This window comes from Carettochelys insculpta, chromosome 1 (assembly GCF_033958435.1).
Source record: "Carettochelys insculpta isolate YL-2023 chromosome 1, ASM3395843v1, whole genome shotgun sequence".
Classification (NCBI taxonomy): domain Eukaryota; kingdom Metazoa; phylum Chordata; order Testudines; family Carettochelyidae; genus Carettochelys; species Carettochelys insculpta.
This window is the reverse complement of record NC_134137.1, coordinates 264,153,912-264,180,666: the sequence shown is the minus strand read 5'-3', so window position 1 is coordinate 264,180,666 and position 26,755 is coordinate 264,153,912. Positions and strand designations below refer to the sequence as shown.

General features: G+C 46.4%; 2 protein-coding genes across 3 annotated transcripts in view; both read left to right on the top strand.

Moving 5' to 3' along the window:
* TMTC1 (transmembrane O-mannosyltransferase targeting cadherins 1) overlaps positions 1-9,609 on the top strand; it is a 262,529-nt gene extending 252,920 nt beyond the window's left edge. Inside the window, exon 21 of one of the 2 annotated variants that reach the window (XR_012647083.1) lies at positions 9,495-9,609. The gene's annotated coding sequence lies outside the window, so the exon portion shown is untranslated. The remainder of the gene's footprint in view (positions 1-9,494) is intronic. The other variant, XR_012647084.1, reaches the window with a different exon arrangement.
* Positions 1-26,755, top strand: part of OVCH1 (ovochymase 1) — a 63,379-nt gene that overhangs the window by 349 nt on the left and 36,275 nt on the right. Inside the window, exons 2-9 of the mRNA XM_075000905.1 lie at positions 9,495-9,623; positions 10,906-11,024; positions 12,196-12,293; positions 17,781-17,953; positions 19,437-19,532; positions 21,278-21,429; positions 22,391-22,583; positions 25,326-25,446. Coding sequence (XP_074857006.1) covers positions 9,495-9,623; positions 10,906-11,024; positions 12,196-12,293; positions 17,781-17,953; positions 19,437-19,532; positions 21,278-21,429; positions 22,391-22,583; positions 25,326-25,446 — 1,081 coding nt within the window. The remainder of the gene's footprint in view (positions 1-9,494; positions 9,624-10,905; positions 11,025-12,195; positions 12,294-17,780; positions 17,954-19,436; positions 19,533-21,277; positions 21,430-22,390; positions 22,584-25,325; positions 25,447-26,755) is intronic.

Below are 26,755 nucleotides of genomic sequence, written 5' to 3'. Positions count from 1 at the left end.
AGTGGGAAATCAACAAGTCCTCCATCCACCACTCTTTCTGCAAGTGGGACTTCCCAAAGATAGACCCGTTTGCCACAGCTGCCAACATTCTCTGCCCCCTGTTTTGCTCCAGGCATGGAATAGGCCGCAACTGTCTAGGGGATGCGTTCAACATCACATGGAATGCATCCGAAAGTCCCACCTACAAACCTCGGAACTACCCTGTAGTCATCTAAGGTGGAGCACCCACGGGGACCCTTGAAGAAGGAGGAGAGGTTAGTCACCCTGTGCAGTAACTGGAGTTCTTCGAGATGGTTGTCCCTGCGGGTGCTCCACCACTCACCCACCCACCCACCTCCCCTTTGCTTTGGATTTCTACATTGGCATTCAGAGCAGAGAAGAACAGAGGCGACAGGCCACCCATGCATGAGCAGTAGCTGTCACGGGCGTCTGGAGCCTGTGCGCTGCACGCACAGGCAGCCGGCTGAGGGGCGCTGCTACGAAAATCTTCGGCCTGTGGCCACAGCGATGCTGACACACCTTAGGTGGAGCACGCATGGGGACAGCCATCTCTAAGAACTCCCGTTACTGCACAGGGTGAGTAACCTTTCCTTTTCCATCAATATATACCCTGGAGGGAATAACTACATCATAGTGGAAGTATGTGAAGAGGTTGAATAGGAGGCATCAAACAGGTGAAGCTCTCTCTCTTTTGCCTGCAGAACCAAATTTCTTGGCACCGGCACCAGGGTTTCCCATGAGAAGTGTAACTTTTCAAACCAGAACTCAGAGAATAACCCACTCAACTCCCCTTCCAGCTAAATAGCATCCCAGTCCTGCAAAGGCAAATCCTTATGCCCATACAGAGACTTTATCAAGTCACTGGGCCTCCAGGTGGGTGGCCAGGTCTGCAGTGTGGATAACTTTGTAGACTTAGGCCTGAGTGCCTATGCCGGTGAGAAGTATCAGAGAGGTAGCTGTTAGTCTGTATCTTCAAAAACAACAAGAAGTCCTGTGACACCTTATAGACTAACAGATATTTTGGAGCCTAAGCTTTCATGGGCAAAAACATACGTAGTCAGATGCATGAGATGAATCATGAGATGCAGGCCTCTGATGAAGCGGGTCTTTGCCCACAAAAGCTTAGGCTCCAAAATATCTGTTAGTCTGTAAGGTGCCACAGGACTTCTTGTTGTTTATGCCGGTGAGGTGTTTGGAGCCATCACTTAATTTCCACTAAGATGAAGGAGTGAGCTCAGCATCGCACAGGAAGGGCCCTATGCACATGGCATGCCAAGAGTCCAGAGTTAGATGAATACTATTGACCAGGATCACATGCTGCACATCAGCTGAGCCATTGTTTATATCAACTCTGCACACTATCCCATAACCATAGCTTTCCTAGGTGTGTTTCTTGGCGTCCCACAGCATCTTGACATCTAGCTGAAAACAGCTGAGAGCACAGGCACGCAAGCAATAGAGGCTGGGAGGACGGGAAAATCGTTTTTCTTTAAAAATTGTGTAAAATATAAACTGAGCCACAGAAAGTAACTTGGACTGAAATAAAAATCTCTTCTCCCTGCTGCACACGTGTAGATTTAAAATGCAGCCAATGACTTTATTTTTAAAACACTACCCTGCAAATGGAAGGGTGCTTGTTTTGTGTGTGCTTTCTGACTGATCTAATAGGAGGGCTGTGTCGTTATCACAATAGCAGGCTGGGATGCCCTGGATTGAATGCCAGAACTTGTACTTGTGTCAACATAGAATAGGTTTCTCACGCCTCTTCCTGATCCAGGGAAAAGATACCAGTCATGATCTGTAACAGACATTTAATACTGTTCAAATGCTAGCTTCTCTGATGTGTAGTTGCTAGAGGTACTGAGACCTTATGCTAGGGTGAGTGAAGTCTCTGCTTTACAGCCTTACAGAAGGGCCCATTGGCCTTAGCTCATGCAGTAGCGCATCAGGGCTTTAGTTCCCCTAGGCTATAGGTTCAATCCCTACTGCTAGTAACCCAGATATGTCAGCATTACAATTGGTACATTGACTGGGAAGAACTCCTGGAAGGTCTCAGAAGCTTGGGATATGCATCCGTAGCCACAGAAAGTACATAGTACCCCAAGACTTTGTATTAGGGTGAGTGAAGTCTGTGCTCTACAGCCCTAGCTGAGAGGTAGCCAGCTATTTAGCTCATGCAGTAGAGCACAGGTCCGTAGCCCCCGTGGTCACAGGTTCAATCCCTGGCACCAGCAACCCAGGTCTGTCTGCATTCCAGATGGGAAACCAGCCCAGCATGAGGTGGTTGGCTTATATAAAAGGCATGTTTGTTCTCATTGTATTGTCATGTCTGCCCACTGTCTTTGATCTTGCAAATGTCAGTGGCCTGCCAATGCACAAAAATAATGTTCTTGTAAATTTGGCTAGCAACATGTTGATCTGCAAAGTGATTTCACCCAAGCGTATTCACAGCTTTGAAAGCCTGTGTATAGCTCCTCCTGAAACTGGTTTAAGGCAGCCCTTGGGAGAAGAGAGGAGAGTTCATTTAAATAATCCCCCTTTCCCTGACCAGCACTTTATGGCCCAAACCCATGCCAAATACTAGCATAGAAACCATATCCTGCATTCTGGCAGAGTTCTTGGTGAATTGACTAAAGTGCTGACGCTGGAAAGCAGTTAAGCATGTGCGTGGCTTCTAGCTTCTAGTAATCCTCTCGGCTTCAATGGGATGAAGTGCTTTTCTGGATCAAGGTATTAATCTTGTAAACAGCTTACTGTAGGTAAGGAACAACAATGGCCCAATAGTAGGCAATAGGTTACCTCAGCCAAAAGGAAATTTTACTGTGAAGATAAATAGAGCACATTAACCTGTGATGAAATGGATCTTATTCAAATTAATGGTAGGAAACATTCTCTCCCTTTGGTTTTATGTAGCTCATAAAATAAACTATGAATACTTTGGATTTCTGCCTTCTGCAGTAGTCAGCATACTTAGTAGGAATTGTGAACGCATATTTTTCTGAAAACCTTAAGAGGTTGTGTCTAGCTCTTTCCTTTATGAAGTGACATTATCTAAACATATCTCTATAGATGCACATCAGCTTAATCCAAAAAGCAGACAGTTAACTTGGAGCTGGTGAGAGTGGACTTTTGTACTAACTATACATTTTAATCTCAAACTAAAAATCTTTTGTTCTGTTTTGTTGTGGGAGGCAGGGGGCTTGTATTTTCTCATCCGGAATAATGCTCTGAACTAGTGGGCTTTTTGGAAGTTTGGATTTCTTTTCTGCATCTAGCTTATTTAAGCTCCAAGACTCTTTGCTCCTCCCTTACTTTCATCTCCCCAAATAAAAGATTTAGGAAGGACACTCAAGTTTGTTGAGATATTTCAGGCTAGATTTTCATAAAAGTGTGCAGGCAAGTCATTCTGGTCATGCAATGTGTCATGTGCAATAGAGAAAATAGCCTTCATTTCAGACTGACATAGACCACAGATAAAAGATGAGAGAGAGAGGGAATACACAGACTTCTGCCCAAAGTCACGCCTCTCTCATGTACAAATTCTAACATTCAAAGATTCTGAGCTTCTACGGCTCTACCTAAAATCAGCAGGAACTGTAGCTGCTCAGTGCCTTTGAAAATCAGGCTAATATTATGCAAACTGTTTTTCTTGTGATTTAAGACACAGGTTTAGTTCCTACCTCGTAATTTGAGCTGTTGCTTATGTGCTTCCTAAGTCCCTGTTTCAGCAAAGCACTTTGTATATGCTTATATTCTATTCACGTTAATGTGTGTATTTGCACTGGCGTGAAATTTCTGTGCATTTAATTTATTGTGCACCCATTCCTGCTTTTCACGTGTGAAAATACCCTTATACAAATCTAGCCCTAGCTGTAACAGATTTTTATTTTATGGGGGGACTCATCCAATATTTTTATATTGTAGGTGTTTTCTTTCCTGTATAATTTAATGGCACAACAAAAAGAAAAATTGCTTGATTTACAAATGTGTTATGTGGCAAAGCTGCATAAATTGATCTTTATAACTTTGTGCAAAACTTCATTGCCACATTTATATTGACTCACTGAAAATTTCTTTCTTGTGGGAAATTTGTCCCAGCAGCAGCCTCTGTGAAAATTACAGCTTCTACAGATATTTTTACAGTAGAAATCTCTTTGCCTAAAGTGATATCATGCTGCTTTCTGCTTCCATTATGTGGGAGTTATTTGCATTGACTGTTCTTATGGTTCTTATTTCTGTACCTCTGTTTGTATCAGTTGTGCATATCTTATTTTTTAAAAGCCCAGCCATGAGAAATGTTTATAAATTAAATTTATACTTTCAAGCAGCTGGTTGTATGTCAGTAGTACAGTATTTTGAAAAACCTTTGCTTTTTCACCGTGGGATACACTTTTTGCCTAATGGAGTTATGATTGGAGAAGTCTTTCCAAAAGAAAATGTTATGTAAATGTCTATGTTATATAAAAGTGAACAAACAAACCACTGGGTCTGGCTTTGTTCTGTCAGATGGGGGTACGTGGTTCACCTATGTCCTGCAATAAACCACCACTGGATTCTTTTACTTAGGACTGTGTTTTCAGCCCTCATTCTGCTGAGTAGCACTTTACTGCAACTATAGTACCATTAACTTCAGCGGTACTGCTTATTAAGGAGGGTGCTCTTCCGCATACGTATTAGAAACTGGGCCATAATAAATAGGACTACGCCCAAAGGCTGCATGAGGTAAATGGCAATTGTTACCTGATTTCCACTAAAGACCACCGCAGGTTTACACTCATATGTATTTTCTTAAATACCCCTGTTAGATTAAAGGAAAAAGGGGAACCAGCTTCCAAGTACACACAGGCTGTTTCTACACATTCCCCTTTCTCTGAAAGTGACGTGTAGAAACAGGCACACACTCATACCCTCCTGCACTCATCCCCTTACACAGGTAAAGAGTTGCACAGGGACAGCGGAGGAAGCTAAGGAATAGTGGGTTCAGTACGTCTGCATGCAGTCACGCATCCAGGGCAGCGAGCTGATTGTACAACCCCTTCGTCAGCTTGTTCTGTCAGCATGGTACTCAGGAGCAGTCAGTACCATCCATTCGGGGAAGAAGGGGAGTGGGCCAGGTCCCTGGGCCGCCCCCTGAGCCAGCTGAGTCTAACTCCTGCAGAGCGGTAATAACAAGAAGAATCCCGTTATAGCTTTGCATCCATATTTTTATATGTTTCAGTCCATAGCTCTTGTCCTGTCCCATTGGCTCAGGACCCTGTATGACTATAAGTCCAGCTAATGGCAGATGGGACTTTGAGCTTCTCTTGATGGGGCCTCTTTCTCAGGTGAGTTCTTTTGCAGGGTTCAACTCCTATTATTCTCTGGCCATCAAGGTGCTGCTGGCCACTGGTCATCCAGACAGGCTGGCTTCAGGGACTGATTCCATTGCACATACAGATGCACACTTCTCAATGAAAGTTAGGGGTGTCTGCAATTTCTGACATAGAGTTTCAGTTACAATGAGTTCTTGCCAACAAATCATTACATTATACCATTAGCACAAAAGTTTCTATAAGACATTGTAAGTCAAATACAAAAGTTTCTCTATGATGGAATGTTACAAAGCTCAAGGTACAAACTTACATCCACATAATAAGGGATTGGGCAGAGGCTTTACATAACAGCAACAGCTGGTATGTGGTTAAGCAACATCATTAACAAGGTTAATAAACACATCACTACAATGGTGGTAGGTTATACACATCAGGAGACACCTAGATGACATGTAGCAGATGGGCTTAGAACTAGAGAGTAGAAAGCAAGAGAGATGGAGAGGGGAAAACCGAGAACAGACTCATCTAAATCTCTTGCCTGTGATTGTCAGCTTTATAGGGCAGCAATCACACCACTGCATGTCTGTAGGGCACCTTACCCCATCCGACTGCTTGTTAATCAGCACCTCTGGGAGCTATCACAATGCAGATGATAATCGGCATCTTTGCTGAAAGCCTGTTTCTAATCAGCCCAAAAATGTACCACTGTGCGCACAAGCTGTGCTCTGTTTTACCTTCATAGTGTGCATGCAAATCCCCTTTAGAGAACTTGCACAGGAGCATTGTGAAGGCAGAATATTCCCCTTAACATTCTCCTGCACTTAGGTAGCAAAATATTTATTGATGGAATTTGTTGGCTCAGTCACTCAAGAGGTCAGCATTGTGCATGTGGATGTTCCTGCGACACTGCACAGCCCTAAACTTGGAGAAAACACAGCCCAGATCCTTCAAAGTGGATCTGCGTGATGTTTTCTCTCTCTAGTGCAGGGTGACAGAGGTCTGAGGATCCATGGACTTCAGGTGGCAAAACCGGAGTGGGAGGAGGTTGAACAGGGCTCAGAGCTGTTTCACCTCCCTTTGAATCTTCTTCATGGCTACTGCAGAGCAGCCACTGACATTGCTGCTCCTTTGATATCAAACCACCAGCAGTGGAAAGGATTGGAGAGTGACGTACTAGAGCAACAGCCCTCTTCTCAGGATTTCTCCTGTCCTTTCACACAGACCTGCAGAGCCAAGGGATATGGCCTCCAAAAGTCACAGTCTGCTAAACTCCTACCACCAAAGACAACACTTCCAGGCAAAACTCCACAATAGTAGATTGAGGAGTTTTCCCACATCATGTTCTAACTCCATATGCAAGTCTAAGTATGTATTTCCCACTTTGCAGGGAGGAGGTTCATACTGGGGAGTGGCAGTTTGACTTGCTGTTGGAGAAGCCAGTGATATGGAATCTGGGCCTAGTTTTAATGCAATTTCTTTATTTTATGCCAATATCAGTCCTGGAACAGAGGTGGTTACAGACAGCCTGTACACAAATTCCTCTTTAAAGCATCTCAATCCAAACCTGAATACTCAGCTCCCAGAGAGCAACTCTATCCCAGAATTGGCTCTAGTTAGTGGTTAAGGCAGAGAGCAGAACTCCCTTGCTGCTTACAATAGCCTACGTAAAAAGAAACTACATCACAAAACTAACCATTCAAGTACTTCCACAACAACAGTGCACTTTTCACACACTAAGGCACACAAGTATAACAGCAATAGGGTTCAGAACATAAACACCTCTAAGGATCCTGGAGCAATGGTGCACTAACAGCAGTAACACCAGAGGGCCCAGCTGTGTCAGGCTAGATATTATACAAACACATAACAAGAACAGTATCTGCTTTTTAGAGTGCATGTGCTACCTCAGGTTCCCTTATAAAATGTACCTCAGTCTCATCTCCCTTTTTTCATACAAGGCCTAACAAGCAGTTATGCCCATCTTTTATACAGCCCTTAATGAGTCTCAGCTGAAAGCTGTTCAACACCATCATCAGAGCTGAAATTTTAAAACTGCCCATAAATCTCTTAAATTGCGTGATGAACAGGTAAGCTCAAGTCACCATACTGCCTTCATACTTCCCATATAGCTCTGAGTAATGGAAGCAACCTTGTTAGGCAGGAACTGCCTCACCCACACCCTGCATTACTGCCCCACGTCCCTTCCTGCTGGACTGGGGGTGATTAACATCATGAGAGAGGCTAGAGAACGGGGCTATTGGAGTCCCAGGAGCTAAACTGTTTTTCTGTTTGCTGCTTAGCACGGAAAGGAACAGACTGGGCTTTGGGGTGCTAATGGTAGGGAGGCGGAGTGGGACAGAGGCAGAAAGCAGTCATGGCCTCTTACAGGGCAGTCTGTGTAGAGGGGCACATAGATCCTGCAGGATTATTCTGTCACTGCTGATGGGGGTCACCTGTTCAATGGGGCTTCCCATGAAGCCTAACAGAGAGGGAGAAAGGGAGGAAAAGGGCGTGGGTCAAGAAAGGAGGGTGGAGTCTAGATAGAAGCTGGCTGGGATCCTCTACAGGTGGCTGATTTGCAGCCCTGTGACTCCAGCTGTTAAAGATGATTCACCCCCTCAGCAATTAAAGGACCCTGGCCTTCCAGCTGTGGCTTTTGGAAGGCTTGGCCTTTTTATAGCAGCGGTGAAAACCAAAGTAGCATACAGGGGAGTGTCTAGTTTTGCTAGATGTTAGTAGGCAAACCCTTGCCCTGTGTTTTTAAATGGTAGTTTCTCCTGGCTGTGGGTGGTAGGTTGCTTTTAGTGTTGTTTCCTGCAGCTATGGAAGCACTTATGCAATTCTTCTTGTTTGTTTGTCTCTTTGCTCCATGTGGTAAGTGAGTCCTTCCTAGTCCTAGCTCAAAGGCTGGGAACTACCATAAGTAACTGGCAGGATTAAATTATCAGCCAAAGTTGTGTGCCAATTAGAACCATTTTTCTCCATAACCTAAATTTATGGCTAGGTAAAATAAGAAAAATGCCCTCTGAGGTTTGATACTTTCAATATTTTGAACTAGGATGATGCCTGTTTGTGTGTTTAATAGCTATAAACTTTATCTTTTGACTCTTAACCTCTACTGTTCTCATAACTGTCTTGCTCCCTGATAACTTTAGAAAACTGTAGGAAAAAATTAAACTTGATGAAAACATAAAGCTACTTAAACTGATCTTTTCTGCTGAAACCATTAAAGAGAAATCAAATTCTGCTAAGCTTAACAACAAAAAGCCAGGAAACAAAGCAATTAGCTGTGAGAATACCTAGACTGGCACTTGTTATTCCTTCTGCCTGCTTTGGTGAGTGCTAGTGCAGGAGGAATAGCATGCCTCTCTCCCCACCTAGATCAATGGCTATCTCCCAGAAAACCCTGCTTTATTTTCCAGTGCTTATTACAATTCTAATGTGCTGATAATCCAACAGTGACTTTATGCCAGGATGCATATGCCTATACAGCCAACTCCTCAAGCGTGCAACTAGCTATAAATAAGTGGATCTACCCCAGCCAGAAGGTTTTGAATTCTGTTGTCTGTTTCTGAGCTTTCCCAGGTCATCCAGCTATTTACCATCCTAGTCCCAATTTTATAGGTTGAGTTCTATCTATGGCTTGCTACAGACCTCATGGATGGGGAAGTGTGAGCTTTATCTGGTTTGAACTCACAGGGAGCTTTCTAAAACCTCAGTGTCACGATCCTTTGTTTCTGATCCCAATGACAATTAGCTAAATTAAAGAATGAGCAGAGAGACCCTCTTCAGGGGCTCTCATATGCATGATGTTCAGTGTCAGGGCTGACACAGTATAGAACTGTATTCCATTGCCTCTGCTTGTGGAAGAGCAAATAAGGTTAAGTAGAACTTTAGGACCAGAGTCTGGTCTGTTGGACCCGTATTGATTGGGAGTGACTTTTGAGAAGTTACCTCATGCTTACGCCAATGTAAATCATGTCTGGTTCCAGCCCTCGCTGTGCATATAAGCACAAAGCCATGGCAATCTGGTGTTCTGTCTAGGTTAGGACTGAACTACCCTGTACTTCAGGTTTCACTTTATATGTGCATTCCTTTCATGGCACTGGTGAGGAAATGCCACCCGTCAGCGTTCTGTTGGAAAGTGTGTTTAGCCTTGAACTAATGCTGTGGTGTTCACAGCCTGCCCAGGTCCAGGAACAGGCCAGCTGAGTGCTGCAAGAGAACTGCTCTTGTCCCCCGTAACGAGGAGTGAGGAGGCTGAAGATCTATCTGTCTCTGAACCAGCCAACCTGGGGATACCAGCCTCTGGTATGAAGCATTCAATAGCTCTTTTCTTTGTAGCATCAATCTTAACAGCGTGTGCATGAGACTGTGAATTGTGATGAATAACTTATGGGAGGGTGAAGGGTTTCTTCAGGCTGCAGCATGTTTTCTTGCAGGTCCATGAAACAAGTGCATTATTTCCTGATGAGTGAGAATTGTTGGGGTTTTATTTCACAACATATAAATGAAAACACCATGTTTACTCTGAACTCCATAGCTTATTACAGTGTCCAAAACCAAATCAAACACACCTGTCCTCATCTGGCCACAATCATGTCTTCGTTCCATTTGTTCTTCACGTTCCAAAGGCAAAGGGCCTGTACATCTCCTGGGACTGCTGAGCAAACTGGAGCAAAGGCTCATCTCTCTCTGGTGGAGCTGACTAAGCCCAGCATATGGTCTTATGTAACCGACTCTAGCTGGCCCTTTTTGTATATCACAAGAGGCTTTTTAAACTTGAAAGTAGTAATGCTGAATTAGTGTTCAAAGTTGTGGAGCCCCCTTGCCCCTGGAAAAAATACAATAAACGGGCTAGCGCTACATCACATGGCACTTGCTAAGTAACTTCACAAGTTCCAATAACTTCTGATGAAGAATAGTTCTATCATCTCTCATCTTTCAACTGCTGAGTGACTGAATAGCTTTGATAGGTTCGGTGACAGCCAAATTAACTATTATGTGTCATCACACTTAAGATGAATTGACTTCAGTCTTTCTCACATGCTGATCTATTCTCTAGACCAGTGTTTCTTGAATTTTGAGACCATGGAATAACAAATAATAATTTTTTGTGGAACACCTATGAAAATATTCTGAAAAAAAATTCATGTTTAAAAAAAAAAACAGCAACATGTACAGCAAAACCAAAATGAAGTAATTTAATCAGGTATCATAGCAATGAAGAAGTAACATTGTATCTGGTTTTAATAATAGAAAATATATACCCTCAGTGTATGATATCAAAAAGCATCAGACGTTTGTGGCACCCCGAGAGATGTTCATGGAACACCAGTGTTCTGCAAACATAGTTTGAGAAACACTGCATTAGACACTCTGTTCCTGTGCATGCTCTGTATTCACCACCTGTGCTCACTTCATTTTGGAAGTGAAACTTATTACACAGCTTTGTAATCCAGTACTCAAACATACAATTCCAAGTATTGGCCCGTCGGAGCTCTTATAAGAGAACTGCCCTACTGAGACTTCACTCTTGTGCATATAAATGTTCTTTCAGTACTTAACATTTCCTTTTCTGTCTTTGGTGTAGGATTGAAATGTGGAGTTCGTCCCATTGACTTGGAGAACCATGACAGCTTTCTTCAGACTGGATTGTTTTCTAGAATTGTTGGAGGCAGAAATTCAGTGCCTGGTGGGCAGCCCTGGCAGGTCTGTGACACGAATGCAGTAACTTCTTGAGGGGAGCTGGGATTTTTTTTTTTTTAAACCCCTGAAGCCGCAGACAGTGATTGAGAAAAGATGCCTTTTGTTTTATAAGGAATCTAAATCCTAAATGCCCCTGCCTGACCTGAGTCTTAATTTAGGATCCCCCTTTTCTGTGATATTTCTAGGGTACAAACTGCTTATCGTTTTGAGGAACAGAATTTTAGATAGTGTAAATTCACTGACTTCAATAGAGCATTTCTGATTTACGTCAGCTGAAGATCTAGTCCTCACTGTTTAATGTACATAGCATTTTGGTGTCTGTACTTCTGGGACCCAATTCCTACCTTTCACAAAAGATGTGGATGTAATCTGTGGGATGGGTTAGTTTGAGGGGTTTTCACTTAAACCTGATAACTGGGGTTATGGCTGATCTTCAGGGAATAAGTTCAAACTGTTATGTTCCTAACATACAAAAATTGTCTTGTCCACAGGATGAAATAGCTCACATTTAATAGCACTATTGCATACTGGCTTTAAGAATCCAAAAGTTCACCTATTGCTTCTTCATAGTATCTCCAAATGCTGGATTAGCTTTATTTGTGATGGAGGAATCTTGCATATTAGTTGGGCAATGTCCAAGAAGTCTGACTTCATAGAAATGTTATCTTATGGTCTGAACCAAAGCCTTCAGAATGAAAGGGTTGGGTGACTGCTGCAGGACTTTCATTTTGAAGCAAACTAGCAATTTTTGACGCTGTCAGTGTATGCAACATTACTGGGCAGACTTTGTTTTAATATGGTCTTGTCTTCTCCCCATGAAACAATGTCTGGTGACTCATAAGAGTAAGATGTGAGAACCCAAAACCCACCCTCCTGGCACATCTCCATTTCAGGAATTTACAGGTTTCTATCAGCTCTTCCCAGGCATCAGCGGTATTAGGGGATAATTGTCCACCACTTAGACAACTTTTTTTTTTTCTGGACCCAATCACCTGGGAGTGCCTGTCTAGAAATGAGTGTTCAAAACCTCCTTTTCTGGGCATTGCCATCTATCGTGGCCTGAGGGGAAGGAGGAAAACTTCCTCAGAGCTTGGTGAGATTTCAGATGGTCTTTTGGAGGATGGTATCACTAGTTTCACCATACATGTGTTTTGATTTTTTTCCTCTTTAAAAGGTCTCTCTCAAATTGGGACGTTTCCACTTCTGTGGTGGCAGTTTAATACAAGAAGATGTGGTTGTAACAGCAGCTCACTGTGTATTCACCCTTGAGCAGTAAGTTAGACAATGCTATTTTTCATCTTTAACCATTGTGACTTTGTTAAAGGGCCTACCTATTAGTAAGGAAAGCTGTGTAAAGCTAGTGTGTGCTGCTTCCCTGTTGTAGGAAAAAAATGGCATTAGACTATCTGAGGTAGAGCAGTGCTGTTCTATGCTTACGGTCTCTTTGTGAAGCAGTGACATATCATTCAGTGGGCTTTTCCAAGTACACTAAAAGTCTTTTAATCTGGCCCCTGGTGGTCCGGAAATCCTGAGGGTCCAGCATCTGTAGTCCCCCAAGATACATCAGGGTTGCGGGAGGGGTGAAGAAGCTGGAGCAGCATGGGGTGGTAAAGAATCTGGTTCTACAGTGCTGCCCATTTCGCCCACTCTCACTGCACACGGGCATTGAGATGCGAAGACTGGAACAGCCTTGGGCATGCAGGAATGGAGGGAGCCGGCACCTGCTGCTGGGTTCCAAACATGGCCTCGGCCGGACCCACCCTGTGGCTCCCAGGCCTTACCCAGGCTCTGCCCCCCTCAGAGCAGCACAGACCAGCCCCCTCCACCCCTGCTCAGCATACACCAATCACGTGGCCTTGCCCCCTCTTACTGGCTCGGTCCCATAGATGCAGGGCGGGGCCTAGCTCTCGGGCATCTGTTAGCCGTGTGGTGAAGCAGCCTGCGGAGCTGCTGTCCCCAGTACCATGGCACTGGTCCAGGGCATGCTGAGCACCTCAGGCCTCCTGGGCCCCGCTCATTGGGCAGCAGCGGTGGTGGGCATCCGCACGCCTGTGTTCCTCTGCAACTGGGCACACGAGCAGCACTGTAGAGCCCGCCAGCATGGTGAAGAAGCTGGGGATGTGCAGGAGTGGTGAGCTGTAGCTGGGTTTGGAGGCAGTGAGCTGCGATGGGAGGAGGCGGGGGAGGTAGAACTAGGGCATGGGTGTTATGGTGACAGCCGATCTGGAAAATTTGGTAGTCTGGCACCTATCTGGTCCTGGATGTGCCAGATTAAAGGAATTTTACTGGATTTACTTCTGCGGTCTACTTCAGGAGCTATAGCTTAATTGCTCTTCTGCACAGGTTAACTTGTGCTGTATCTTGACAGATCATAGTCCCAGCACCATTAGTATCTTACCTCAAGAACCTCCAAGCAGGATTCTCTGCTGGTGGTTCATAGTGCACAATTTAAAAACTTCACCCTTCTCTCTGTGGATTAAATCGTTAATCTCATAAACCATGTCTACACTAGCAAGTACATTTGGAAAATCCAGCCCTCTTTCAAAAGATCCCACGGAGCGTCTACACACACAACGCGCCCTAGCGGAAGGATGCGGCGTTGCTTTCGAAAGCGCTCCTCCAACCCCGTGTTTGGAAGATCGCCCTCTTTCAAAAGACTATTTTGAAAGATGTGTGGAGGTGCTCCATGTGCCACCCTTTTGAAAGAGGAGTCTTTTGTGGCACTAGCCAGCTGGGGCAGGGAGACGCTGTGGCCAGCAGCAGTGGAGCTCTGCTTCCTGCACCCACCTGCCTTTAAAGCCACATGGACCCAGAAACTCTGGGACAAGAAGCTGAGTGTGCTGGCAGCAAAGGCATGAGCCACAAGCCCTCACGGCCACCCCCTCAACTTTGAAAGTGTGCCGTGGCCAGCAGCCAGCCCCCACGGGAGCCCTCACAGGGTGCGCAGAGCCCAGCTAGCCACAGAAGAAAAGGGCTCCCTCCTGGACAGAGCTGGAGCTCTGGGACCTCCTCAGGCTGTGGCAGGAGGAGGCGATCCTGAGGGAAATGAATGGCAAGTGGTGTAATGCGTCCACATTCGCCCACCTTGCAACCTGTCTGGCCACCAGGGCACACCCTGCCCACAGCCAGCAGCAAGTCTGGAGCAAGGTGAGAGAGCTCTGGCAGGGTTACACCCAGGGCCTGGATTCAGCCAGTCGGTCAGGGGCAGGTCCTGCAACCTGCCCCCACTATGAGGAGCTCTGTGGCTCACTGCCAGCTGCCCTCCTCAAGACTAGTGGATGGGCTGTAACCAAAGGCTGAGGAGGAGCTGGGACCCTGAGGCCACAATGTGCAGCCAGAACCACCTACAGACTGCCCTAGTGAGGAGGGAAACCTGGGGATTGACCTCCCCTCACAGTCGTCAAGCCGAGCAACAGCCAGATGGGAGTCACTGGATCTTGGCGATGGGCCCTCTGGTAAGTACCCAGTGGGGCACACCCCATGGCTTGCAGGGCTGGGAGGTGCCACAGCTGCCAGTGGGCCACCCACACACCCAGCAACTCTGGGCCTGCCACATCCTGAGTGGCTGTGGCTCCCAGCACACTGTAAAGGCTGTCAGCTGCACTCAGTGCCTCCCCTACCGGGCAGCACAACAAGTTGCATGTGCAGGAAGGTGGTGCATGGGGCAAGAACGTGCCCTGGTCCTCCCCCACGCAGGCAGGGACTTCCTCAGCGCCCACAATACCCCATGTGCCTTTGAGTGTGGAGTGGGCCTGGCTCTCGGGGCGGTGCTGAGGGACTGATATGCTATCTGTATCTGTCTTTCTCTCCATTCGGCTGTGCTGTCAGGGGGCTGAGAGAACCCCATCCTGTCCAGTGTCCCAGACGGTGCACTGGAGGTAGAGGGGAGGGCTCAGGTGCACCCCCCCATCCCAAACACCAGAGCAGGCCCGCTCCAGGAGGACAGGGAGGCAGTTGGTGGCCATCGATGCTATCTGCTGCCAGGCAGGTGGGAGAGTGGCACCTCTGGCTGAAGGAGGCAGATGTTGCCTGGCAAAGGGTGGCCTAGGAGAACCTCATGGCCAACCTCAGGGACACAACCTCAGTCATAAGGGAACACCTGACCTGCCCAGCCCATCCACACGGAGGCCTTCCCATGGCCCTATCTTCCTGTGCTTCTCGCCCCATCCCAGTCCCTCTGGGGACCTGAACCTGGGGTGGAAGGGAATCCCAGAGCCTATGGGGCTCATGGCCTTCCACCCCTGCCCTGAGCTGATCCCCCTCCACATTGAGCTGCCCCCTCTTCCTCAGCCCTGCGATGTATATACAGTTTGCCCCCATTCACCACTGTACGTAGTTCTGTTCACTGTCTGTGTCAATCACACAGTTAATAGTTTTTGTTAAGCATTTTATTTTTCTACCATCCAGATGTCTCTTGCTCATGGTCGGGGATGGTGAGATGTGAATGTGCAGGGGGCCTGCGTGGGGTGACTGGGGGGGGCGGGGGGAAGGTCACTGGGGCCCCTAAGCAAAGCTCTCATGGGGGGCCTCCCTGTTGCAGTGGCCCTGGCAACGTGGGGCAGTGGCCAGCTGTTCATAGCCAGGGCTGGACTCTGCCCCCGCCCACCCCTGGATGAATGCCTCTCCTTGCCCTCGATCTTGTGGAGGGAACAGCAGGCGCCCACCACCTGCAGGACATTCTGTGGCCCAACCTCCAGGCGCCTGAGGAGGTACCTGAACTGGCCCTTCAGGCTCCTAAATGTGCACTCAATGACATGTGGGGCTGGTTGAGCGTTGAAAAGCTCCTGGGTGGGATCCAGGTGGCCAGCATAGGGCTGCACTAACCAGGGCTGCAGGGGGCACAGGGTGTCCGCCACCATTCGGAGGGGCATGGTAGCATCCCCAGCTGGGAGCGCCTGTGGGCAGGGTGTCCATCCTGGTGGCCATGCACCCGCATAGACCAGAGTTCCAGAATACATGAGCATCATGTGTCCAGCCCTCCCAGCCCACATAGACGTCCATGAACTGGCCTTTCTGGTCTACCAGGCCGTGGAGCACTGCTGCGTGGCCACCTTTTCTGTCAATACAGCAGCCAGTGCAGTGTTCTGGGCCATGGATGAGGCTGTGTCCCCCGTCCAAGGTGCCGAGGCAATTTGGGAAGTTAAACATGGTGAAGCCTGTGACAGCTGCGTCTAGATCCACCCCATGTGGCTGACCCTGTAGAGCTGGATGGTGTTGACGGCCTGGATGACCTGCACAGAATGGAGGGTGTGTGCTCTTGTGAGGGTGTGATGGTGTGCCCAGCCCCCGCTGCCTCCTGGCCCTCTGCCACCAAGGGTTACCCTTACCTAGGGCCCTCCTCTCTGCAGCCGGTATGTGACTTGAGTATGCCTTACCTCGGTTAGGACAGCTCTGACAGTTGCCTTGCCCACCCCAAACTGATGCCCCACAGAACGGTACCTGTCTGGAGTGGGAAAACAGGCTGCATGTGAGTGTGCTGGTGTCTGAGGCTGGGGGCAGAGCTCCTGGAAGATCCACTTGCTCATACAGAAATTCTGGATCCATCCGGTGTCATCCCATCACCAGCTGCTTCTACCAGTCAGAGCTGCTAGGGTGGCACCAGGGCACCCAGAGGGAGGTGGGTGCTGATGGGATCCTGAGTAGGGGGCGCTCAATGTCCCCAAGAAGGGGGAAGCTCTGCCAATGGCAGAGATGAAAGTGCAAACACCACCCAGGGCGGCCAGGTCTTGTGGGGTGAGTAGCTGATAGGGATCCATGGGGTGGTGTGCTGGCCAACTGGTCCCTGCATGGACTCTGGGTTGGTTGGGGGAGCTCAGCAGGCCTCAGCGTGTGCAGGGCAGAGGTGTTTGGAAAGGGCCTTTCAAGGGGCGGCTGGCAGCAGCCCTAGGAAGGGCTTGGCAGCCACACGACCCTGTCAGTGTTTCCTGCCCCGTTCTTTCAAGAGAGCGGCAGTGGCTGTGTGGTCGCTCTCTTTTGAAAGAGTGGATCAAAGACTCGATCCCCTTCTTGTGCGTAGACACGTTCTTTCAGAAGGTGTTCTTCCGAGAGCTCCTTTTGGAAGAGCTCTGTAGTGTGGATTTAGCTATAGTGGTTAGCAAAGTCAGTTAGCTGAGCCTTGTATTTTGAGTGACCGTACTCTGTTCGTGTTGCACCTGCTCTGTGACTAGATGGAGGATTTCTCTCTCTGGGACTGGAAATGGGGAACCTTTCAGCAAACTAGGAAGGAGGTGAATGTTGTGGTGCAAGAGAAAGTGCCTCCGTTGTTGTCATATGCTGTACTCCTCTGCCACGCTTTAAAACATTCTTCCATGCTGAAAGGAACTGTTAAGTGCCTGTCCCTCGGCTGTTTTGTTTCCCACTGATGTATGGCACCTCGGTCCTCTGTAAAGACACTAGCCTGAAAGCTGTGGGTGATCCATTGTTGCAAGCAGAATCCAGGCTAATGCTCACTGGTCCTTGTGAGAGGCAGAACAAAAAGCTGGTTGATTTTTAAAATCCTGAGGTATGGCAGCTCCATAAGCCTTGAAGCCAAGTGAAAGCATAGCTGGAAAAAGCTTGCTATTGAAGGCTAATTTCAGACCCTTGGCAAGGAAAGCTGTGGTAAGGTCACAGTTTTCCACCAGTGGAAAATCCCACTAATGGAAGAATTGCTTGGCCATAGTGGCTTCTGACGCTGTTATCAGCCTTGACTCAATGCATAACGGGCTGAAATGTGTTGGCAAACCTTGCGGTCATTAACCTTGCCCTTTTGTTTGTCAGGAAACTAGTGAAGAATCTCATTGTGACTGTTGGAGAGCATAACCTCAGAAAGGCTGACCAACAAGAACAGAACATCCCGGTCTCACAAATCATTGTTCACCCTGACTTCAACAGACTTGGCTACATGCATTCTGATATCGCTCTGCTACATCTGAAGTACAGAGCAAAGTACGGTAAGGGATGTGACTGAGTGAAAGTGCTTCAGAGCAGGTCCTTCACTATATCTAACTTGATATGGAGAGAATTTTTAGTCTCCTGTAGTTCCTTCCGGCACTCAAAACACCCACCTGGGAGTATGACCTTATTCAATTACTTGACCCTTGGATCAAGTGCGCATTCTGAGGCTTCACAGGTTTTCTTAGTACTACTGATCTTGTGACATTAGGGAACACACAGTCAATTTGTCTTTTGGTTTTAGTAATTTTGTATTTTCTTTGCCTTTCAAAGGTGTCTACCTTGCCCACTTTATTTAGCACTATCGGTCTCCACTGTTTGTGGTGGTGGAACTTTTCTCTGGGAAGAGATGATGCCGTGAATAGATTGGTCCATCAAGAATGGCTCTCTGGAATGTGACTTTTTTCATACATATTGATGAAAGGGCAGTGGACCATGTGGGAAACAGAGCCTTTTACTTGCCTGATCAAATCCCACCCAGGGTGGTTGTGTTAATCTACCTGCTGGTAACACTTCCAATCAGAGGCCTTTCTAAAATGACTTTGGTCTTAGTCTAGTTCCCAGTGGACAGGTGTCTACAGCACAATCATGGAGATAAGCAGCATTAAAGTCTCACCTGTTTAGTGCTCTCAGTGGAATGGGATGGATAATTATGGTTGCTAGCCAGGATGTGCTCAGTTAAGGGTTGAGGCACATTGACAGTGAGAGTAAAGTTTGCTCACCACTACCTATGTGCCTATTTTGTGGATAAAGAAATGGAAGTCTCCGGTCAGAATGACCCAAAAGATGGTTTCGAGCATCGGACAAGCCCTCCAGGAGTGTGTGGTGCTCTGATATATCTTAATAAACATTAGCAGTGTACAAATGTCATGGCCTAACTTATTTTCAAGGCAGTTATGTAGCCTTTGAGCCGTTTCACCTCTGATCTCCTCCAAAAAGAAACCTTCAAAGGTATTTGCTTACTTTGAGACCAAAGCTGAACAAATTGGAGTTCTGAATGTCCTGTGTGGATCAGAACCCTGCTTCTTTTGACACATGGCCAACATTCCTGTTTTCAGACCGTAAACTGCTCAACAGGATCTACAATGGGGCACTGTTGCAGGCTTGCATGAGACATGTGTTAGTTTCCCTTTTTTGTCCTCAATGCTTCTGCTCCTTTCCTCTCCCCTTTCCACTTCTTTCCTCTAGTCTTGGTCTTGCTGCTTAGGTTTCACTTGAATACAGTCAGACAAAACATTGACATTTTAGTTTTTCTAAAACATCCCCTTGTTTTAAGATTACCTCTGTTTTAAAAGGTGAATGACTAGGTTTACTTTTCGCCATTTGATTGAATTGCTTTAGAAACATACATAGTTCAAAGGTGCTGTCAAACCTTGAGTCCTTTAAGGACAAAAAAGGACTCTGCAAAAGCCAGATAAAATAGAATAGCTTCTGACAGCCTTGAATTCGTATACTCTCATTCTTGTACCCTCTCCTTCTTAGGACATAGAGTTCAGCCAATCTGCCTTCCCCACAAAGATGATACATTTGAGACCGGAACTCTCTGTGTTGCTAGTGGCTGGGGCAGAGTGTCCGAGGGTAAGTAAAATGCCAGGGTTTTATGATTGATATGATGTGGGCAATGAGAGAGAGAAAAGGAAGTAGCTTGTTTTTGCAAGAGAATGAAAGATCTGCCAAAGGGGAAAAGCAATTCAGTGGCTCCCTTATTGCTGGTAGGAGGCTGCGTGAAGCTGCACTCTGGAGGCCCCTATCAGACATGGTGTGCAAAGGATTGGTGAGTCAGAAGCACTGTCCTGTGGCATCTCCACGTCCATTATTCTGCATCTCTGACTATTCTTCCACCCTCCAACAACTTTTCTGATGCAATTAATGAAGCTCTGTAAGCTCCTCTTCTTCCCAACCCACTTGTGCTGATGGGGAAATGGAAACACAAAGATGCCGGCTGAAGGCCATGTGAATCCCAGGGAGGGTTAGCAATAGAACCCCATCTGCTGATGCCCAGGTTCCAGTTGTAACCTTTGTGCGTTAGATAACAGCTAGATGAGGCACCTCAGCCTTCTTCCTACTCTTTAACATGGAATGAGATCACTTGGGCCTTAGTTAACTTGCACATGCCAACTGTCAGAGTGCAAAGTCAGGCAGTCTAGTAACGGGAGCATTCAGGCTGCCTGTGCATAGCATTATATAGTCCTGCCCAGTGTGCCCTCAAATGTTTGCCATCCACATGCGGGTAAATATGTGAAACTTGTGTAGATGTGGACCACCAATAGAAACACATGCTGCTGGCTGTGGGCACTTTGCCAACCAGGTGGGCAGCACTGAATCTCTCCTGGGTGCCTGCCCAAGTGCTCAGCTTACAGGAAACACTGGCCCTGCTCTTCTGTATGCTCAAAGCACAGCTCCCTTTGGCGGCTTCTGCTGCAGCACAGGAGAAACCGGCTTTCTGCTCTCAGCCCCAGTGCTCAGGGTCAGTTCTAGGCATGGGTGAGCAGGGCTCTTGTCCCGAGTGTCTGCTAGCAGGGGCATTCTACCAGTGGGCTCCATGGCTCTCTTGCTCCAGTCTCGTTGGCTGGCTTGTTGGGCTGTACTGATTGGATTCTCTTATTTTAAACTTGGCTGTTTGAGGAGCACCTCCTCTGCCATGGCCAGCAAAATGGCTAGCACTGCTCCTACCTCTGTCTGAGGCAGCCCTAACCAGAAATGTTCTTCTGAGCCCCCTGGGCAAGAGGGACTGTGCTCAGTCACTGTAACCTGAGAGGGGATGTCAGAAAGCTTTAAATACAAAAATTGGAAAAAGTCTCTAAGAAGCTGCAGATATTTTTCCCAAAGACTTAAAACTTGGACTAATTTTAGTAGCTTACATGAAGACTGCAGAAGGCACATCCTTGACACAAAGGACACCCCCTGCTAAGGTACAGGTCCCTGCACCTGAGCTCTTCAGGGAAAATATGACCAGAATGCCTTTAGGTAGGCAAAACAATGTGTATTTTTCCTAGCCCCATTCTCTGAAATAGTCGACCTGTTTGGTTGAAGCTTTCAAAGCAAATGAGCCTGAAGGCAGACACTGATGTGGAAAAGGTCAGATCCAAGCGTTTGACTTTGGCATGGTTAGACACCCCTAGAAAACAAGGCTTTCTTAAAAAGAGCTCTTGGGTAACCTAGTTAATGGGCAGTACTACCAGACCAGTCTATGTAATACTGAATGACATCATGGTAGCGAGGCAGTAAGTATGGATCAGCAGCATAATTTCCTGCTCTGTGCAGCATGAAGGTCATGGGGAGCTCTAGAATGTCTGACGTTGGCGGTTTCCTCCTTTCTGCAGCTGGTGAACTATCTAATGTCCTGCAGGAGGTGGAGCTCCCCATTATTGATAGCAGAACCTGCAATGCCCAGTTAAAGCAAATGAATCTGCCTCTGCTAACAAGCTCCATGCTGTGTGCCGGCTTTCCTGATGGTGGGAAGGACGCTTGCAAGGTAAATGGTCATCATGTGGCAGGACCTTCTCGTAGGGAGAGTTCTGTAAACAGACTCCAGCCCTTCCCACCAGCTGCTCTTGTACTTGTGTTTAGCAGACTGGCAACCTGTCATGAGGAGGAAGACATGGAGGCAGGAAAGGAATGGAACATTATCTACTACTTGTATGCTGCTACTGAACTGAGGCCTTAGAAGGAGCTTTGGGTTAATGAAGGCGTTGTCTGCTCTAGCCTCTTTGGGGGAAGTGCCCACTGTGGCTGGAGGGCTGCTATAGGGCAGGACCTGGTGTGTTTAACCACCTCCTCATCTAGGCCTGGCCCAAAATGGGATTAAAAGGAGGTGAATGGTATTCCTGAGCCCTGTCTAAGCTGCCGTTGCTATCACTGGTTCAAGAGCACAGACTGGAACACAGGGCAGCAGGCAGCCCAAGAGGCTACAGGAGAGACCACTTAAATGGAGTGTGATTCCACTGAGCAAGGGGAGGCGTGAGTGAGTCCTGGCCCCTTAGGTTTTAGGAAAAAATACCTTTCCTGTTTCTGGTTGTACTGGTTTGCGTTGCAGGCACCCATCCTCCCCACAGCTATCACAGCTGCTGGCACTTGTGTCCATCAAAACACCAGCCTTCCCCCAGTAAAGGGGAGCTTCTCTGGCTGGGAGACCAAGTGGTGCTTTGCTCCTACTGTACTGCACACATGGTCCTTTGGGCTGCCCTCGTCGGAGGGACTAGGTGTAGCCAGCTCGCTCAGGTCCTGCTGCAAAGCGAACATTAACACCTTTGAGTAAAGGGGGCTGAAACCATTCATGGTAATACAGCAACATCGAACCTTTCAGTCAATCTTTCAAAAAGCAGCAACTTCACCTTGGAGGTGAAACCAGGAGGTGTTTTGCTGAAATCGTATTGTAGCATTTGAACAAATATCTGCTCTTTTCCCTTCTCTTCCTCCGACCCATGCTGGGCAAGGGTGATTCTGGAGGCCCCCTTGTGTGTAGGAGAGCCAGTGGCATCTGGACTCTGGCCGGCATCACGTCCTGGGGAGCGGGCTGTGCAAGAGGCTGGGATGCTGGGCAGAAGAGCGTCTATGAAAGGGGATCCCCAGGCATCTTTGCCAATGTAGCTGAACTGATGGATTTCATCACCCAGAACATTATCCCCGGTGGGTACTTTGACCAGCAATTCTTTTCTCTTTTTTGCTTGTTTATCATGAGGTTCTAGAAGATACTTGCCATAGTCGTCCTCAGTTAGACTCTACAGTGTTTCCATCAAGGCACACATCCTATGCCAGCAAAGGGAATGTTGCAGTCAATCCAACTAGCGTTTCTGGGTGAATGTAGTCTGTTGGGTTGGAGGAGCACTACTCTGGCCTGGAAAATTTGTGCTGTTATCAGAAGATGCGTTTTCTAATCTTTGACAACAGGGGCATCTGTAAACTGCTATTGTAGATTTCTTAAAATTGTCCACACTATTGATTTGGAGTAAATGTGGTTTGAAACACGCAGAGCAGATCTTCAGAATAAGTGTGCCATTTTAGTTGATTGTCGAAGCTATGTGTTCAAAGGTATAAACAGATGTATGAATTCCATATAGCCTGACCACATCCATATACTTAAAACTGCAGTTTAGATAGAACATAGTGAATAAATGACACAACAGTTAAAGTTTGACCCACATGTCATCTGTGCGATAATTTACTTATTTCAATACCTTGTTGGGGCTGATACCCTCCATAAGGGAATGAACTAGCCTACAACCTCTCACTCTGCAATAGAGTTAAGTCCTCATCCATAGAATTAGTATAACCCAAACACCTATAGTAACAGAGAGGAAGCCGTGCTAGTCTATACACTATCAAAGCAAAAAGCAGTCAAGTAGCACTTTAAAGACTAGCAAAATAGTTTTAGGTGAGCTTTCGTGGGACAGACCCACTTCTTCAGACCATATCCAGACCAGAACAGACTCAATATTTAAGACACAGAGAACCAAAAACAATAAGCAAGGAGGACAAATCAGAAAAAGATAATCAAGGTGAGCAAATCAGAGTGGAGGGGTGCGGGGGGGGAGATCAAGAATTAGATTGAGTTAAGTATGCAGACGAGCCCCTATAGTGACTCAAAGTTCACGTCCCGATTTAAACCATGTTAATGTTCCGAATTTGAATATAAATGTCAATTCGTCCGCTTCTCTTTCTACAAAGGAGCGATAATTTCTTTTCAGTAACACACATACCTTGAGGTCATTGACAGAATGCCCCATTCCATTAAAATGTTGACTAACTGGTTTGTGGATCTGGAGTGTTTTGATGTCTGTTTTGTGCCCGTTGACCCTTTGTCTAAGGGAGTTAGAAGTCTGTCCAACATACAAAGCATCTGGGCATTGTTGACACATGATGGCATATATGATGTTAGTAGAGGAGCATGAGAAAGTGCCTGTGATTCTGTGAGTAACCTGGTTAGGTCCAGTGATGGTATTTCCAGAGAAGATATGTGGACAAAGCTGGCAGCGGGCTTTGTTCCAGGGAAAGGTTCCAGGACTGGTGTTCCTGGGGTATAGACTGTGGCTGTTAGTAAGGATCCTCATCAGGTTGGGAGGTTGTCTGTAGGAGAGAACAGGCATGTCACCCAGGGCCTTCTGGAGTGTAGCATCCTGATTAAGGATAGGTTGTAGGTCTTTAATAATTCATTGCAGTGGTCTGAGTTGGGGGCTGTAAGTGATGACCAGTGGTGTTCTGTTCTTGGCTTTTTTGGGCTGATCTTGGAGTAGCTGGTTTCTGGGTATGCGTCTGGCCCTGTCGATTTTGTTTTTTTACTTCTCCTGGTGGGTAATTCAGGTTTATGAATATTTGGTAAAGTTCTTGTAGTTTTTGGTCTCTGTCAGTTGGATCAGAGCAGATTTGATTGTACCTAAGTGCTTGACTGTAAACAATGGATCTAGTCCCATGTGCAGGATGGAAACTAGAAGGGTGTAGATAGGTATAGCGATCAGTGGGTTTTCAGTACAGTGTGGTACTGATCAGGCCATCCTTGATTAGTACTGTAGTGTCCAGGAAATGTGTCTCTTGCATGTTGTAATCGAGGCATAAGTTGATGGTGGGGTGTAGATTGTTAAAGTCTCTGTGGAATTCTAACACCTATGTGTGGCTCACTGTCCCCTGTGTGTGTAGTGTGTTAATAATACAAAGAAGTCCTGTGGAACCTTACAGGTTAGTTGTTAGTCTATAAAATGCCACAAGGCTTCTCATTGTTCTTGTGAATACAGACTAGCAGGGTTACCCATTGATACTTAGCCAGTGTAGTGGCACCTGAACCACTTAAACAGAGACTTTCCTATACTGCCTTAGCTGAGAGGCAGCTGGCTTTTAGCTCAAACTGTAAAGGCACTTGCTCTGAGTTCCAGAGGTCCCAGGTTTGGGTCTGCCTGTGAGAAATTACAGAGAACTAATAAAACAGCATCTCGTACCTCAGCTGGAGTAGATCTGTGTAGTTCTATGGACTTTGATTTGCCCCAGAAAAAGACATTTGGCTTGTTTAAGTAGGACTCCTGGAGTAAGCCTACACTTAAAAAGCTGCACTGATACTGCTAAGCCTTTCCTATCAAGGTAGTTAATTCACTTCCCCAAGAGGAAGTAGCTGTGTTGATTAGGAGACACACTCTGCCCATGTAATATCATGTACCCAAAGGATTAGTTTGCTGTAACCACAGTGCTCAGGATTGTGGCTTTTGCACAGCCTTGAGCCACATAGTAATAAGTCCGGTATTTGACCTGGCCTCAGAAGAACGTTTGTCTGATCACCAGTTGAGACCCATCTATGGGTCTTTCTAATACAATCAAAGTGCAGCCCTTTGGCTAATGCAACTGTCAATATTTTATTTTATACATTGTACTTCTCTCTAACTGCAGTGCCAGATCTCCTTCTCCTGCACTTCCCTGAAGGATGCAGCTCCCATGGAATGCTGGTTTCTGGAGAAAGTGGCCAAATTCAGTATCCCCCACCCAATGAGAGGAACTACCCTGCTAACCGGTATTCACTGCGCATAATCAACAATGCTCACCCTTCTGTGAAGGGCAGCTTTTCACAGGGCACTTGTTTGCATCTGTAGAGCCAGAAGGGATGACTCTTCTGAATGACTCTACCTGTACACCTTCAACCTGCAAATATGTGAATTCTTACTCTCGTTTATTAGTGAATGCAAACAAATCAATAATTTGTGGCTAAACTTGTGGGTATGTGTTAACTTTAACAAGTTATTGTCTAGAGCCTTTTTAGGCAGAACAGCTTGTCTGGGATTGATGCTGGGCAACAACTGGTGCCCAGAAAGAGCATGTTAAGATGAGAAACATGACTTTTTTTAAGAGAGAGGACAAAAAAAAAGATTTGGGTTAAACTGTAAACTATCTTGATGTTAAAATTCCTAGGTCATCCTTTTATTGGGTTCTGCCACCCCTGAGTCTTTAGGACTTTCATTGGGAACATGTCCATCCCATAATGTTTTCAGAAGATGTCTGAGAGCTGGAAAAGTGTTTTTGAAAGAACCTCCAGATCAGTAGGCTCTGCAATCAACTCTTCTCTCCTAACAAGGAGACGCCTTGTCTTTACTACTGGTGTGCATAGCCAAACTAGGGGAAAAGATGGTTTTGTCTCAAAACTGCATGAATGTATTTTAAAGCTCCAGTGTCAACCAAGCAAGTTGTTCATTAAGATGTTGTGGGGGAGGGGTTGAATAATATGTGGACATCTAATCTATTCTGCCTACACTCAAGCTTTTAGCTGATTACTGACTGATATCAAAGGATCATCTTTTCTCCTAATATGGATAAGCCCTATGGGTCCATTTTCACATGTTTTAGCCGTGGCAATAGGGATGTTGTGCATAGAATCGGTCAGTTCAATGCCTGAATAGTTATTGACTTGATTGGTTTTACACCGGATGTGAATGTAGCTCCGTGAGCCTAATACTAATGTTTCCAGCCTGGTAACATCAGACAGGAGCCAGCAGACTTTGTGAGAAAGTACATCTGTCTTCCTTTCTTGCCATGAATTGCCTGGAGACACAGGTAGTTTGGCAGCACAGCACTCATCATACAGAGTCTGAGCACAGAGGAGAAAAAACTGACACCTCTCGCAGTAAAGAATCTTGTATCTTAAACACTATTTTAAAAACTCCAGTAGGTGGGTTTATTATTATTACTCTTTAGCTGGAGCTGGTGACATCCTGGCCTGGGTTGATCTGGCTATTGTGATTTTAGACGTTTGATAGAGGGTCTCAAATGTGCACAGGGTTTGTAGAGTGAATGGATTAAACATTGTCCACCTGTAGATAGGTAGGGAG